Here is an 18,209-nt window from a genome sequence, read left to right on the forward strand (position 1 = left end):
CCTAACAAGGTTTTACAAGAGAAAAACCAAGATCAGTTAACCCAGCAAAATCTCCAAATGAACAAAGGAGAATCATCTCCATCCAATGATGTAAATAATGTTAGAGGAGAATCTGGGCAGATAACAAAAAACAATGAGGAGATGCACAATGATCAACAGGTGCAACTTGAAGGAAGCAAGGAGATTATGATCACTGATCCAAATGCACAACAGGTTGTTTTAAGCATAGATAAGGCAAATTTTCAAGAAACAAATCAACAGTGGCAAGTTCCAAAGAAGACTGCTCAGAGGACCAAAATTCTTTCAAATGATACAAAGGATGTTTCCAAGGCTAATAATAAATTTGAGAGCCTAAATGAAAAACAGGAAACTCTGGAAAATAAGACTCAATAGAAAGGGGAAGTGAGTATTAGAAATACAAAGAGTCAACATGAAAGGGCTCCTTTTGGAGATGAATGGGCAGAGGAAACTACTACTAAAGAGGAAAAAACTTCAGAAGAAGAAACAGAACAGGAAACTACTGATGATGAAGCTGAACTACTGGCACATGCTTTTGGGGAGAAGAATAGGGAGACTGAAATATTTCAGGATGCACAAGAAGACAACATAGATAAGCATGAAATACCTTTAAAGCTCCGGTCAAGAAAGAAATCTCCTGTTACAAGGAACCAAAAGAAATCTACACAAACCAACAATACTAAACATGTTTAATGATTAAGCTCTTAAACTGGAATATTAGGGGCATGAAGTCCCAAGTTGCTACTGAGAGACTTGTATACATGATTAAACAGTATAACATAAACTTTGTTGCCATTCAAGAACCATTTCTTCAAGAGACCTGCATTGATGATTATAAGAGAATTCTGGGAATGCAGGATAGTTATACAAATGTAAGTAACAAGATATGGATTTTTTGGGAGGTAGAAGTGAATTGTAATGTATATGCTAACCATGCCCAAATTCTTACTTGTAAACTTACTACCAAAGAATCCAACAAAGATATTTATATCTCGACAGTGTATGCCAAAACTAGGAAAACTAGAAGGAAGGATCTATGGGATGAAATAAGAGCTCTCTCTAGTAATTCCACACCTTGGGCTGTTATAGGTGACTTTAATAGCATTTTAAATGTTGATGAGAAATTGGGGGGAAACCCACATAGACTATCCAAGAGTCTCCCTTTCATTGAATGCCTTTTGACTGCAATCTAGAAGATGTTGGGTACTTTGGATAGCCTTTAACCCGGTGCAATGAAAGAAAGGGTACTGACATCATCTGGAAAAGACTAGACAGGTTGGTTGTCAATGATGAATGGAATTCTTGCTTTTCTAAGACAACTATCCAGCACTTACCTAGGGTCAGTTTTGACCACTGCCCATTACTTATGAATGCTGAAGATGAGGAAGAAAGCTACATAAAATACATCAAGTTCCTAAACTTTTGGGTAGATCAAGTGGACTTTCTCGAAATTGCAAAGCAACAATGGGAGGCTGAGATCAATGGGAACATATTTTGGAAAGTTCATCAGAAGATGAAAAGAACCAGCAAAGTTCTTAGTGAATGGTCCAAGAACAAAATTGGGGATATTTTTTATAACACTAAAGCTATGGAAAGCAAAATTGAACAACTAGAAGCTCAATACATAAATACCTTGAGTCAAGATGACAGGATACATCTCAATCATTCCAAAGCTGAACTGATTCTTCACCATAAGATGGTTGATACCTTCTGGAAGCAAAAGGCCAACCTCAAATTGCACCTTGAGGGGGATGAAAATACCAGATATTTTCACAACATGGTCAAGGGCAGAAGGAAGATCCTCAATATTCATAGAATCTATGTAGAAGATCAATGGATAGAAGGAAGTGAAAATATTGCCGATGCTGCTGTGAAGTTCTATCAAGACCTATTTTCAGAAGATAACATATCCTTTGATAATAATATCCTTAACTGCTTGTCATGTTTGATTACTGATTATGATAACTCTAGGCTTCTTGCCGATCCTTCTATGGATGAAGTTAAAAATGCCATTTTTGACATCAATCATAATAGTTCTGCTGGGCCTGATGGTTTTAATAGTATGTTTTTTCAAAAATCTTGGGATATCATTGGCAATGATATTCTAGAAATGGTCAGAGCTGTTTTTGATGGTCAACAAATGCTAAATTGTTTTACTTCAACTTGTTTAGTCCTCATTCCTAAGACTGAAGCTGCACAATCATTTACTGATTTTAGACTAATTAGCCTTAGTAATGTTTCTCAAAAAGTAGTGTCTAAGGTTCTAAATGAAAGACTGGCCAAATTCTTCCTAATTTAATCTTTGAAAACCAAAGTGGTTTCATTAAAGGCAGAACTATTGTGAAAATGTTTTACTTGCACAGGAAATTATTCATGACATCAGACATCCTAATAAGGGTAATAATGTTGTGGTCAAATTGGATATGAATAAGGCTTATGACAGACTTTCATGGCCCTTTCTATATGCAGTATTGAGGAAATTGGGTTTTGCAGAACAATAGATAACAATCATCAGGAACCTGATTTCTAATAATTGGTATACTGTTATTGTTAATGGAAAGAGATATGGATATTTCAAGTCTGGCAGAGGAGTCAAACAGGGGGACCCTATTTCCCCTTCTCTTTTTGTGATTGCTGTTGAAGTTTTATCAAGACTGCTAAATAAACTTTTTGAAAATCCAAGCTTTATTGGCTTCAGTATGCATAAGAACTGTCCCAAAATAAATCACCTTTCATACGCTGATGATATAATCATTTTTTGTTCAGGAAAATCAGCTACTTTGCATCTCGTAAAACAAACTCTGACAGAGTATGAAGTAAACTCTGGCCAACTCATTAATACTAACAAAAGTTGTTTTCTTATGGATGAGCATGTCACACAAAAAAGGAGAAACATTGTGGCAAAAATTCTTAAGTTTCAGCAGAATGTTTTCCCTATCACCTATTTAGGATACCCATTGTTCTATGGAAGAAAAAGAGTACATTACTTTACAGACATGGTCACCAAAATCATTCAAAGGATGGGGTCATGGAGTTGTAATTTTTTATCTACTGGAGGTAAAAGAATCCTAATTAACCATGTCTTAGCTGCTATGCCCCTTCATATGCTTGCAATCTGTGAACCTCCCAAAACACCTCTAAACCAAATTGAGAAGGTTCTTGCAAACTTCTTTTGGGGAAGTTTTGAAGGGAAACAAAAACATCATTGGACAAAATGGGAGACCCTTTGCAAACCAACACTGGAAGGGGGTATAGGAGTTAGAAGACTGCATGACATTTTAGATGCTTTCTCTTGTAAACTCTGGTGGAACTTCAGAACCAAGGAGTCTTTGTGGACAAAGTTCATGAAAGCCAAGTACTCTCAAAGAATTCACTTTATGGCAAGGAAATGGAATTATGCCCATTCTCATACATGGAGGAGACTAATGAAAATCAGATTCAAGGTGGATCATCTTATACATTGGAAGATCAATAGAGGTAATACCAACTTCTAGTGGGATAATTGGTCAGATATAGGCAGACTTTCCCTTTACATCCAAGCATCTACTTCCATTAAACCAAAAGTGTCTGACTATATCAATAATGGTCAATGGAATATAGATAAACTTTCTAATCACCTACCCCCTGATATGGTTCAAAATATTCTGAAAATTACTATTCACTCTTCTAATCTTGATGACCAACCTTTTTGGACTGCTAGTATAGATGAGGGATTCAATAGTAATTCTGCATGGAATATTATTAGAAATAAATCCTACTCCTCTCTGATTAATAATTTACTTTGGCATAAAAAGTCCCTTTCAAGACTGCCTTTTTTGTTTGGAAAGTGCTCAGATATAAGATTGATGTTGATTCTAATATAGGAAGATTTAATCTATGCCTAGCACCTAAATGTGACTGCGGCATAAACTCTGGCCTAGAGGATGAAAAACATCTTTTCATGGATAGCTTAGTTGGGGAAACTGTCTGGAAATACTTCAACCAACTATTTGGCATTAGAATGAAGCAAAGAAGTATCAGACATAATCTGATCACTTGGTGGATGGTTAAAGACCAAAACCCTGTACCTAAACTAACTTTACAAGTATTACCAGTAGTTGTTGACAGGTGCAAATGCAGGTTTGAAGGAATTGAGATGTCTTCCAACATAATTATTTTAAGATCTACTCAGCAAATCAACATCATTGCTCATAAACAATTTCCAAAGATCCCTCCATATATGAAGTGGACCCACTATTTTGAACTCATGGAGAAGGCCAAAATCAGCACTACTATTGTAGCAGTGAAATGGACAGCACCAGAGGCTGGATGGCTGAAGTTGAACACGGATGGGTGCTCAAAAGGAAATCCAGGGCAGTGTGGGGGAGGAGGAATTATTAGAAATAGTCTTGAGAATTACAAATAGCATATGCCATGCCCCTTGGAACATGCCCCTTGGAACAGAGACAAACAATTATGCAGAAACAGTAGCTTTAAAAACTGGTGTGGACTGGTGTTTGACAAATGGAATAAGGAATCTGGAAATTGAATGTGATTCACTTCTTTTGGTAAATTGGATTTTGAAGAATATGTCCACACCATGGAAATTACAAGAAGACATCAACAAGATTAGAGGCATGTTGGATAATTTTTACAGTTATAAAGTACTTCACTGTTTTAGAGAAGGTAATAAAGTCGCTAATAAACTGTCAAATTGTGGTTTAGAATATGATCAAACTACTCGGTTCACAAATTTCCAATAGTTGCCTAGAGAAGTTAAAGGAGAATTCAACATGGACAAGCATCACTTTCCTTCATTCAGACATAAACACAACAAGAACAAAGTCATCCTGGATACTCAAGTTCTTAGAAGCTACACTTTTGATGTTCCATAAGTTCTGAATTGTATAGGGAAGACTCTAGCGAAGAGTCACTTATTCCTAGCCCCTTTTTGAGAGCTGAAATGTATATCTACTCTTGTAATGATTGGAGCCTATTCCAACCATGTAGGAATCTGGATTTTGGTTTACCAATATCCAACTTTTGTAAAGTTCTTGATTATGAAATAAAATGAACATCCAGTCTCATTGAGATGGATGACCTTTGATTAAAAAAAAAAAAACTATTCAATTACAATAATTGATCAGAAAATCTTACCCAGCGTATAATTCCAGCTGACCACGGAGCCTACAGTACCCCAATCTCCTTCATGCAAATCAACAGCTTGAACTGTTTTTGGAGTAATATTGGGAAGATGGTGTGGTTTTTGCCTTAATATTTCATGAAAGAGATCCTTACAACCTTTGATCTCTGTTTGTGAAATCAACTTTCCTTTCAAACCCATCTTTTATCTCTCTTTCTTATCACTAATGAGAACTAGCACTTAATAATGTTTCTAATTCTGCAGTATTGAAAATTTGATTGATAAAGAACCAAAAGTGGAAGTCCTGATATAGTTGCTCTTTGGGGAATGTCAATCTCTATAATTATGGGCTAGCATAGATTACCATTATTTTCTCCAAGTCGTGTCTATAACAACTTAGATATGTTGAGACGTGGTTTATCTTGATTTAACAATTAATATGATGGCTATGACAGTTGAATTATTTTATTAGAGAATTAAATATATATGATTAAAGCTTAGACTTCTTCTGAGACAGGAAATGGAGGAAATGAGGCCATAGGAATGTACACAAAGTTTTTTGTTTTCTATTAGTGTGACTTTCACTTAACACTTGAAGTTTCGATTTGTTAAAAATACAACCCCAGAAGATTTAGCATAGGACGAATTTTCCCATGGCCAAACAAATTTGAACACAACATGAAAATATTTCAGTTCCAATTGTTTAAATGCCCAAAGAATTTTCAACAAGAGAAAAACGCAAGCTTTTTTACTGTTTCCTTTTTATTATCCCTATTTTTTATTATTTAGAAGAAATAAGACTATATAGAGTATATAGTACATCGCAATTAATTTGGTTTGAGATGTAATTATTGACGGATGTCAAAGAAACTGAAGAAAGGAAATGGGAAAATTGCTCTTTTAATCTGTGATGTATCGACAAATTCTAATATTAGCCATCTTTAAATTTGGCTGAATATATTTAACTTTTGATTATTGAAATATGCTTCTTATCATTCTTTTTTTTCTTAATCATTTTTCTTATGACTATTCACAAATTTAACGAATTATAAACTATTAAATCATTTAATTACTTATGTTATATTTTTAACGTAACTCCATATTTAAGGGTAATATAATTTTAAAATAATTTAAATATAACTTACATGTCAACAACAACAACAACATACCCAGTGAAATCCCACAATGAGGGTTGTGGGGAAGGTAAAGTGTATGCAGACCTTACCCCTACCTCGAAAAGTATGGAGGCTATTTTCGAAAAAACTTCGGCTTAAGAGAAAACATGGCAAAAACAAAAAAAGGCCAGATAAGGAACTTATTTCTCATGTCAAGAGATAAATATAACACACATTAAATAATTTAATGTTAAATATGATTAGTAATAACCTTTATTTTTCATTTAAATGAATGTTGCATATATCTCGACATCAATTGTTATTATACACAATACTTTCTTAATAAAATTTAATATAGTTTTTTATTGATCAACACAAGACACACGTGCAAAGCACGCAAAACTAGTTAAAGTAAATTTGAGGTGTATGATTTTTACCCGGCTAAAAATAAATTAAGCTCCAATGTAAATCCTGAAATTAGTCAATTTGCATTTCTGGTTAAAAAAAATGCCAAAAGAGAGGTCCTATATCATAGAGGTTCCTCAGATGTAATTGTTCTTAAGGACCCTAGGGGTTGATTTTACTTGTTATAAATTAGTACTGAGGGAGTTGCTAGCAATTGTTTAAGAGGTTTTCCTAATTCAATATGCACATGGAAGCAAGCACGCAGTCTCCTAGTAAATTTCTGATCTCAAGTTGTGTATCTTGCTCGTTAATTTTTGCTTTTAACACAAAATCACTTGGAGACCTAACTACAACAACAACAACATACTAAGTGTACTTCCACAAGTGGAGTTTGGGGCCTGGAGACCTAACTATGCTAGCAATAATAAGGAAAGGAAATGTTGTATAACCCTAACTGTTCATTGCTCGTCTATTAATAGTTTGTTCTGCGTGACTCTTGGCCACAACGCAATGTTACGTCTTTCTAATTGGTTTGAGATATGGCTTTGGAACCCTACTATCAATGAGTTAAGATGACTTCCGAATTCATCACCTGATTTAAGTGAGGAAACATGTGAGCTAGAACCCCTCTATGGGTTGGGTTACAACTCAACCGATGATGAGTATGTCGTTGTGAGGCTCATCACAAGGTATTTTGAAGTTTTAGAGAAAGGGGATATCAAAGTTGAAGTTTACTCTTTGAAAGATGATTCTTGGAGGCTTATTCAACCTTTCTCTTACACTACTTTTATTCGCGGAACAACTTATTTTAACTGTGAGTTATGAATAATAGATTCCATTGGATGGTCCTTTGTGATAGAGGAGGTGAATTATATGAATCACCTAAATGGGTGATTGTGTCCCTAAATTTATCAAAAGATGAATACAAAGATATACCATAACCTAATTATCAAAAGGTGCCACATGTTTAAATGATTACATTGATACAGTTGTTCTAGATGGTCTACTTTGTGTGTACATCCATTACTTTGGACATTCTTTCGATTTGTGGACAATGAAAGATTATGGGAACCAACAATCTTGGATGATGACGCTCTCTATCCCTCACGATGATATTTTGGCATCTCATGACACTCTTAATCAGGAAACGAGATTACATTGCTATGTCTTCCCTTTGTACTTGTTTAAGAATGGTGATGTCTTGTTCAAGGCAAAGACTATTGCAGACAATGTCCAGAAACAGGAGATTGTGTTTTGCAAGAAAGACAAGAAAGTTTTCAAGCCTTGTTTTGGTCGTGAAACAACAATTAGAGGAAGTTATACAGAGTCTTTAATTTCACCCAACCGGTATTTGATCCCCGCCACTTTGAGAATCGTCAAACTTCTAAATTGGGTCTCGAGGGATAGTCTTATTCAATATTTTTCTTAATTTCACCCAACCGGTGTTTGATCCATTGTATTAAATTTATGGATATCATCAATAGGGCAAGGGATATGCTCATTTCAAATAGTGTAAGGGCAAAATTGACTCATATTTCCTTGTTTTGGAGCAACCGTTGGCATAAAGGGTATTTTTGAGTCATTTGACTAGTAGAGCGTATTTTTAGCCAAAACGTAAAGGATAATTAATTTTGAATAATACATGGATGTTTTTTTACCCTTATCCTATAAATTTATCACTTCTTCTTCCTTTTTTTTTTTTTTTTGGTTGCCAAAAAACGTAGTAATATTTTGACAAAATCAAGCCGTCAAAAATTTGTTGGAGAATGTTACCGAGTGGGAACCACTAAAATATTGCACAAGTCAGTAGCTTAATCGTACGCCAAAGGCATTCAAAAATCCATTGCAAATTTTCAAAGGGCACCTTTTTCAGTCCAAAATAGTAAGTACAATATTTCATGAAATACAACAAAGCAAACATCTTTACGAGAAATACAAACATCAGCAAGCACAACCACTCAAATTCTTGAACTGGAAGCAATCACAACCACTTTCGTAGAGAACGCGGAACTCCCTTTATTCACAACATAATTAATTTTCTCTCGATCATAGATATTATTTATGTTGTTCGGGCTCTCCAAAAATAATGTCAAACTCGTGTTGGATCCTCTAAAAATGTACTACTTTTAGAGGATCTAACACGCACTCTTATACATTTTTGAAGAGTTCAAGCAACATAGGATATTACTGGTTAACATGGTGGGCGTCAATATCTTTGGTCATATTAAGGTATAATTGCAAATAAGAGAGGGGTTCTGGAACGTCTTCATTCTGCTTCTCATATTCGACAGTCCATAAGACCAAGTTGTTTTCTCCTTCATTCTCAATATGAACTGTTGCTTTGAAGGCATTGTATTGCTCAATAAAATGACCTTCAAGTGCCCTGAATGTCACTAACCTTTTTTCTTCGTCTATGTCTTCAACAACCGCCTTCACAACCTCCTCTTTCCCATCTATTTTTTGTGCCAAAGAAAAAAAAAGATTTGTAAATGAACATAGTCAAGAATACAGATAAGGGACAACTAAACAAAATGCATATGAGAACCAAGATAATTACTCGTTTCTTATCCATTACTCCCTCCATATCAAAAAAAGAGTTCACTTAGTAAATCAAGAAAGAATTAACCTTATGTTTCCATATTTGCCCATATTAAGTGTTATATGATCAAATCCTAATGCCTATTTAATTAGGGATAGTTTAGTAAAATTACCTATTTTTGTCTAGGAGATAATATTTTCTTAAGGAGTGTGCAAATGACTAAGTGGACTCTTTTTTTTATCCGGAGGGAGTATTAACTTATTTCACTCAAAAATTTTACCCGACCCACCCAAAATGCCTATCATGATACAAAAATAAAAGACTTGGAAATAAAATTAGTGAATTCAGAAATAGAGAAAAAAACAAAGAAAAAAAAGACAGAAAGAGAACAAGAGGCAAAAGGTAACATGAATAGGTAATGAATGTAAATGGGTACGATCAACAACAGCAACAACCCAGTTGAATTTCACAAAGTGGGGTATGGGGAGGGTAGAGTGTACGTAGACCTTACCTCTGCCTTGAAAGGCAGATAGGTTGTTTCCGGTAGACCTTCGGCATCAGGACAAGCAATTCAAAGCAGTATAAGAAGTCAAGGCAATATAAAAAGCATGATAAAGCTATCGAGAGGAAAAAAGTATTTGAACTACCACAAATGCATACGATAATCGAAGCACAAGAAAACAACAAATAGTCGCTGATATTCGGCTAAAAGTCCATATTTATCGCCTCATATCTTGATCATATTTGTATGGTTTACATTGTTTCTTGGTTGTTTCGAGCTCATTACATGTTTTATGTGTGTTGGACGAAAACGGACTGGAAGGAATGAATTGGTGCAAGTGGAGTCAAGAAAATAAAGAATCGAAGAAGTAGAGCTCGTCTTCCATGCTCGCCTAGACAAGCCTGGAGAACAAGCCATGTGTAAAACAGCGAAGCGAAGGAATGGCAAGGAAGTTGATGAGCTAGGCCAAAAACATGCTTGAGAGGGCTTATCAACCTCCTCGCCACGCGAGCTCATAGACGAGCCAGGACAAAAACATGCCTGAGAGGGCTCGTCAACCTCCTCGCCCTATGAGCTCATAGACGACCCAGGCCAAAAACATGCCTGAGAGGGCTCGTCAACCTCCTCGCCACGCGAGCCCATAGACGAGCCAGTCCAGGTTTTCTATTTCGAATTAGGCTTGGCAAAGGAGACCTCGTACACGTACTAGGTTATATTTAAACCCAAAACGACATCTTTTGAGGGGGAGGCTATATTTTGGAGGCGACATTGGGAGGAAAGAACATGCTAGAGCGGAAGCAACGAAAATTCGCCATAGAGTTTCACTTTTTTCCATTCTTTTACTTGTTCCTATGGAATTCTATGCTATGTTCTTAAATAATATTATGAGTAGCTAGATTTCTTTTCTAGGGTTTTGATGGAACCTTTTGTAGGATGAAATATTCTTGTTACGTTTTTATATAATTGAGCCGTTGGATTTTCTACTCGTTCAATTACATACTTATTTCAGTTGATTGAATGGCCATCGATTAATTGTTCCTATTGTTATGTGCTACTCGAGAGAGAACACATATTTATATAGTTGTTAATCAATGTCACTCCCTAGGTATATGAGTGATAAAATAGGGAGGGTTTAAAGGCGGGATTAGAGATAATGAAGCTTTGAGGTGGTCGTAGTGAGCGGTGAGAAATTGCTAGCTAGAGTAGTTCGAGAGAATTCGTCTAGTAAACTATTGTGATTGCTCGAGAGAGAATTACGATAAGTTGAGTGCTCACAATCCGTAGAGAATAAACCGGCGAGATTATGGATAACATAGCGAGATGGATTCCGATGATTGGGGAAATCATGACCCTAGACCTCCTTAATCTTGTTTCCAACTTCATCCTTTTTAGTTGATAATTTTTACTACTTTATTATTTATTAGTTAACTAGTTTAAAAGAAAAATCTTACTCTTTATAATTCAGAATATTGTTCGAACTTATTTTCTTAGTAATATTGAATATATCTAACGTTAGTTCTCTGTGAGATTTGACTCTGGACTTTTAGACCAGATTATATATGCAACAACCGCTTATCCTTTTTAGTACAAGAGTTGGGCGTGATCAGTAGCAGAAATTAAAGGACAATAAACTACAAGAGTGATACTACAACCACTACTATGAAGAATAAGTAGAACGACGCTACCTACCTACTAATAATCCCTATAAATAAATGTTATTGCTGGCCCAAAGAGAATTAAAATTGTCAGTTTTTTTAAAGGAGTTTTTACGTATATGTACCAGCGAAACAAACAGTTTATAATCGTTTAGCCTAATTTTTTTATTTCAACCAATTGGTTACTTTTTATTTCATTTGCCTTCTATCACCTAAATTTTGAAACAAAGAAATCTCCTTTAACTTCAATTCTCTGATCCATAACAATTTCAGAATCCTGACCGCCCATCACTTCTCCTTATGCCTCAGTTGACTTCTTTAATTTTTTTTTTTTTCTGATCCCCAACTCGTATAGCAATTTTTGTGGCTCAACAGTACAAAATTAGGTGAATGAATCTTCAACAAGGACCAAAAAGAGAATGATAGATTATGTAAATATTAGTTAGAATATTTTGTAATCTCCTATTTTAGGTTAGCTTTGCTTAACATATTATTTGGTAGAATTAGCTTCTTAATTCTAGCCTAACATTACGGTTGTATAGTTTGTATATTAACCAAGTCAAGGAATGAAATGAGGCACGGAAAACATTTCTTTCATGGTATCAGGGTAGGGTTTTCTTCTTTCTTATTCTTCCGTTGCGCCCTAGTCCCTTCTCCTTCTTCTTCCTCTTTCCGTCATCTTCACTCTCTAATCCATCAGCCATGCCTGATGAAACACCCACTCCGATTAAGTCCTCGTTCCACCCGGCCCTCGCGGTCTCGAATATCAAGAATCACATCTCTGTTGTTCTTGAGATGGAGAACTCACAATACGGAACATGGGCCGAGCTTTTCAAGATTCATGCTCGTTCTCACAAGATCCTTCATCACATCATTCCTCCCCCCACAGGTAAGGAGAAGCCGGCTCCCAAAACTGATGAGGAAGTTGAATTATGGACGACCATTGACGCCACCGTGCTTCAATGGATATATTCGACAATTTCGAATGATCTGTTAAACACCATCATCGAACCAGACGCTACTGCAATGGAAGCTTGGGTCCGCTTGCGTGATATATTCCAAGATCATCAAAACTCTCGTGCGGTGAGTCTCGAACAAGAATTCACGACGACCCGTATGGAGGATTTTCCCAATGCCTCCGCCTATTGTCAGCGTCTAAAGAGCCTTGCGGATCAACTGAAAAACGACGGGGCTCCCGTGATGAATAGCCGCCTTGTCCTTCAACTGGTTTCGGGTCTCACTGAAGCATACAAAGGGGTTGGGACACAAATTCGTCATGCTAAGCCTCTCCCCCCATTCACAGAGGCTCGGTCTTCCCTTGTTTTGGAAGAACGTGAACTTGTAGCCATGGTGTCTCACGGGTCTGGTTCGGCTATGGTAGCCGCGGTCGACGACGCTGCACTTCAATCTGAAAACACAGGCTCACACCGAGGGAAAAACAAAAATTCCCACCGCCACAATTCTGGGAATGGCCGTAAAGGGGGTTCTGGCCGCGGCTCAGGCGGCGGTAAAAACAACTCCGGCGGACGCGGTGGTTCAGGCCGTAGCAGCGGTGGTGCACAGCCAGCGGGCTCTTCTTCGCAGCAGTGGCATGCCGGACAACTTGGTCACTGGCAATGGGTACCGCAGACTCAATGGGTTGTTGCTCCTCCCCATGTCCTTACCCAACCACTTCTTGGGCTCGTCCCCCAACTGGCCCAACAAGGCAGCAAGGTATATTGGGCCCTCCTCCAGCCCAACCGCTATACACAGCAGCAGTAGCACCTCATGGGTCATATGTTCCAACCGACATCGAGTCCGCAATGCACACCATGACCTTGAACCCGCCCGATCAAAATTGGTACATGGATACCGGGGCCACTTCTCATATGACATCCTCGAACGGTAATATCTCGTCTTATTTTAATTTGAGCAATCAAAATAATGGTATTGTTGTGGGAAATGGTCATTCGATTCCAATTCGTGGTTGTAGTCATACTAGTTTGCCTCTCCCAAACCCCCCTTTATCCTTACGGAATGTCTTACATGCTCCTAAACTCATTAAGAATTTAATTTCAGTGCAGAAGTTTTACTACTGATAATTCTGTGACTGTTGAATTTGATTCATATGGGTTTTCTGTGAAGGATTTTCAGACGGGGATGACACTAATGAAGTGTGATAGTCGGGGAGATCTTTATCCAATCACCACCATCAAATATCCAACCACCACTCCATCAACCTTTGCGGCTTTTTCCTCTCCCTTTTGGCATGATCGTTTGGGTCATCCGGGAAATTCTATTTTGGATTGTCTTAGGCTCAATAAAAGCATTGAATGTAATAAATCTAGTCATTCTAGTATTTGTCGTTCTTGTGTTCTTGGTAAACACATTAAGTTGCCGTTTGATTCTTCTATTTCCGAAACGTTGATGCCATTTGATATTATTCATAGTGATTTGTGGACCTCTCCCGTGTTAAGTTCATTGGGTCATCGGTATTATGTTCTCTTTTTGGATGATTTTTTGAAATTTTTATGGACTTTTCCTTTAGCTAAGAAATCCGATGTTTATGCGAAATTCTTAGCTTTAAAAGCCCACATTTATACCCAATTTGAACGTCGTATTAAAAATGTCCAATGTGATAATGGGAGGGAATATGATAATGGTCAATTCGGGAAATTTTGTGAGTCTAATGGGATGTCATTTCGTCTTTCTTGTCCACATACGTCCTCACAAAATGGGAAAGCCGAAAGAAAAATCCGATCTATCAATAATATCACTCGGACTCTCCTTGCTCATGCTTCTCTTCCCCCTTCGTTTTGGCATCACGCCTTACAAATGGCAACATATCTTTTTAATATTTTACCAAGCAAATTATTGGGTCATGTTTCTCCTCTTCAAGTGCTATACCAAAGAAAGTCATCTTACTCTCATCTTCGGGTTTTTGGGTGTTTATGCTATCCCCTCTTTCCTTCTACGACTATCCACAAATTGCAAGCTCGGTCTACACCGTGTGTATATTTGGGGTATCCTACGAATCATAGAGGGTATAAATGTTATGATTTATCGTCCAACAAAATAATTATTTCTCGTCACGTAATTTTTGATGAGAATGTTTTCCCATTTTCCAATTTACATTCTCCCACTTCAACTACTTATGATTTTTTGGATGATGGGATTTCCCCATTTTGGATGCATCATATGGCTACTGATCTGAATGATCAGCCCAGTCCACCCCACGCTGCACCCGTGGCCCAGCCAAATACCCCCTCCCACCATGGCTCTTTCTGCCAACTCCCCTCAATTAGCAGCGCATGGGCCAGGCCACTCCCCTGCAGCCCAACCCCCTCCGTTGATAACTCCACAAACAGACCCATCTTCCCTTCTCACCTCTGCCTTAGGCCAACAGCCATCTGGTCTGTCTCCCACACCCACACAAACATCACCCCAGCCGCCCCAATCTACCAATCAGCCCCGAATGGTGATCCGGAGTCAACGTGGTAATTTTAAGCCAAAACGTATGTTTAACTTGAATACCACTGTTACGAAATCCCCTCTCCCTCGTAACCCTGTGACCGCCCTTCGTGACCCGAATTGGAAAATGGCTATGGATGATGAATTTGATGCTCTTATTAAAAATAAGACGTGGGAGTTGGTGCCCCGTCCACCTAATGTGAATGTTATTCGTTCTATGTGGATTTTTACTCATAAAGAAAAGTCTAATAGTGATTTTGAGAGGCATAAAGCCCGACTTGTAGGTGATGGAAAGACTCAACAGGTTGGCATTGATTGTGGTGAGACCTTCAGTCCGGTGGTCAAGCCGGCTACGATCCGTACCGTTCTCAGCCTTTCATTATCAAAGAAGTGGCCTATTCATCAGCTAGATGTCAAGAATGCTTTCTTACACGGTGAGCTCAAGGAAACAGTGTATATGCATCAACCTATGGGTTTCAGAGATCCCACTCATCCGGATTATGTATGTTTACTCCGTAAGTCCTTATATGGACTTAAGCAGGCCCCGAGGGCATGGTACAAGCGTTTTGCAGATTATGTCTCTTCTCTTGGTTTTTTAAACAGCAGATCTGACAATTCTTTGTTCATCTACAAAAAGGGGTCAGATATGGCATACATTTTACTTTATGTTGATGATATTATTCTTACTGCTTCCTCAGATTCTCTCCGATGCTCCATTATGGCTTTACTTGCCTCGGAATTTGCTATGAAGGATCTGGGTCCTTTGAATTATTTCCTTGGCATTGATTTCACTCGCCATAAGGATGGCATGTTTCTTTCGCAACGTAAGTATGCTGAAGAAATCATTGATCGAGCTGGGATGTCTTCTTGTAAGGCTACTTCTACCCCGATTGATACTAAACCGAAGGTGAGCAGCACATCAGGTGCTCCATATGATGACCCGACTCACTATCGCAGTCTCGCAGGTGCACTTCAGTATCTTACTTTCACGAGACCGGATATTTTTTATGCTGTTCAATAGGTATGCTTACACATGCATGCTCCGCGAGATGATTATATGCATACTCTTAAGCGTATCATTCGTTACATTCAAAGTACACTTGATTATGGTTTGCATCTTTATCCATCCTCAGTTACTGACCTACACTGATGCGGATGAGGGGGGGGGGGGGGGGGGGGGGGGGCTGCCCTGACACACGTCGGTCGACGACTGGTTATTGTGTCTTTCTTGGAGATAACTTGATATCTTGGTCTTCGAAACGTCAACCTACCCTCTCTCGTTCGAGTGCTGAGGCGGAGTATAGGGGGATTGCTAATGTTGTCTCCGAGTCATGCTGGATTCGAAATCTTCTGTTGGAATTACATTGTCCTATTCATAAGGCTACTATGGTATATTGTGACAATGTAAGTGCCATTTATCTTTCAGGAAATCCAGTGCAACATCAGCGCACCAAGCACATTGAAATGGACATCCACTTTGTTCGTGAAAAGGTTGCGCGAGGACAGGTTCGTGTCCTTCATGTTCCATCCCGTTATCAGATTGCCGATATTTTCACCAAAGGACTACCACAAGTCTTATTTGAAGATTTTCGGGACAGTCTCAGCATTCGTAAACCTCCCGTTTCGACTGCGGGAGTGTGATAGATTATGTAAATATTAGTTAGAATATTTTGTAATTTCCTATTTTAGGTTAGCTTTGCTTAACATATTATTTGGTAGAATTAGCTCCTTAATTCTAGCCTAATATTACGGTTGTATAATTTGTATATTAACCAAGTCAAGGAATGAAATGAGGCACGGAAAACATTTCTTTCAGAGAAAAAAACCAGATCCAAAAATGAAAAAGAATCCCAACAACCAAAAACAAAACAAAAAAATCTAGATCCTAGAAGAAATGTATAAGTAGTGTATATATAAAGTATAGTAGTGTATAAAGGTATACATACACCTCTTATACATAGTTATATAATGTATATACACGATGCATATGTGCATTATTCAGTGTATATGCAGTATATATATAACGTCTAGCAGTATAAAAAGATGTAAATGCACCTCTTGTATTGTGTGCAATCTCTGTAGAGGACTCATAAATATCTTTCAAACACCTTCTTCGTTTGAGACATAAAAAAGAAAAAAAATAAGAAGGAAAAAGAAGAAGTCAGAGATTCTACCCGACCAGCTTAGGTTATCCTTTTAACACACAAAAAATTATTTCTCACCATCTACTTATTTTCATTCCACTATATTAAACCACAATAAATATGTCCATCTTCCTTGATCATCTACCTCGACAAAAAAACAATAAATTAAAGGGCTTTTCATGATAGGTCTTAATTGATTCATGGTGTGAAGTTAAAAAAAAGAAAGAGAAATTGAAAGAGTTTAAGAAAGAGAGCAAAGAAAAGAAAGATCAATAGAGGAAGATGGGGAGGGATAGTGGATAGATCATTGGGGTTGAAACTTTCACTAATCATAGGCTATTAGCCATATAAGCAAAATAATAGACTTTTTCTATAACTAAAGTAGCAAACTTTATTAAAATTAAGAAATCGAATATTTTATTGAATCAACTATTCAATTAAAAAAATTGATATAGAAAATCTTACCCAGAGTATAATTCCAGTTGATTACGGAGCCTACCGTACCCCAATCTCCTTCATGCAAATTGACCGCTTGAATTAGTTTGGGAGTAACATTGGGAATATTGTGTGGTTTGTGCCTAAACATTTCATGAAAGAGATCTTTACAACCTTTGATCTCTGTTTGTGAAATCAACTTTCCTTTCAAACCCATATTTTATCTCTCTTTCTTATCACTAATGAGAACTAGCACTTAATAGTGTTTTTTATCTGAAGTATAGAAATAGCAAGGTTTGAAATTTTGATGAATGAAGAACCTAAAAGAAAAGTCATTATATAGTTGCATTTTGGGGATCATCAACCTCTATAATTATCTGCCAGCATAGATTACAATTATTGTTCTCCAAAGTCGTGTTACTCGTGTATATAATAGTAACAACTTAGATTTGCTGAGACTACGTTTCTTGACGATGACTATGACATTTGGATTATCTTATTAGAAATTAAATTTATTTAATTAAAGCTTAGACTGCTTCTCAGACATAGGAATCTACACAAAGTTTTTTAGTTTTTATTAGTGTATATTTCACTGAACCCTTAGGGGTCGTTTGGTAGAAGGTATAAGCTGGGATATTCCAGCACTAATTTTTGTATCATGTTTGGTACAAGGTATACATTTATCCTGGGATAAATGTATACCTTCTACCAAACATGGTACAAAAATTAGTGCTGGGATATCCCAGCTTATACCTTCTTATCCCACTTATACTGAGATTATTTTATACCATATTTTAGATGGTATAAAATAATCCTAATAGATG

At 37.2% G+C, this 18,209-nt stretch overlaps 1 protein-coding gene across 1 annotated transcript; it reads right to left on the reverse strand.

Moving 5' to 3' along the window:
* Nucleotides 1-8,471: 8,471 nt before the first annotated feature.
* LOC132630803 (kirola-like) lies at nt 8,472-17,699 on the reverse strand. The gene is made up of 2 exons (XM_060346402.1): nt 17,416-17,699; nt 8,472-9,113 (listed from the first exon to the last, which is right to left on the reverse strand). The coding sequence occupies exons 1-2, from the start codon at nt 17,600-17,602 to the stop codon at nt 8,845-8,847; spliced, it is 456 nt and encodes a 151-aa protein (XP_060202385.1). The 5' UTR covers nt 17,603-17,699; the 3' UTR covers nt 8,472-8,844.
* Nucleotides 17,700-18,209: the final 510 nt, after the last annotated feature.

This window comes from Lycium barbarum, chromosome 3 (genome assembly GCF_019175385.1).
Source record: "Lycium barbarum isolate Lr01 chromosome 3, ASM1917538v2, whole genome shotgun sequence".
Taxonomy (NCBI): Eukaryota; Viridiplantae; Streptophyta; class Magnoliopsida; order Solanales; family Solanaceae; genus Lycium; species Lycium barbarum.

What these genes read in the sequence shown, in the direction of transcription:
- LOC132630803 (XM_060346402.1), bottom strand. Translation starts at nt 17,602, where the DNA reads ATGGGTTTGAAAGGAAAGTTGATTTCACAAACAGAGATCAAAGGTTGT. An exon ending in CAACTGGAATTATACTCTGG is followed by an intron (nt 9,114 to 17,415) that starts GTAAGATTTTCT and finishes CACAAAAAATAG; the next exon opens with ATGGGAAAGAGGAGGTTGTG.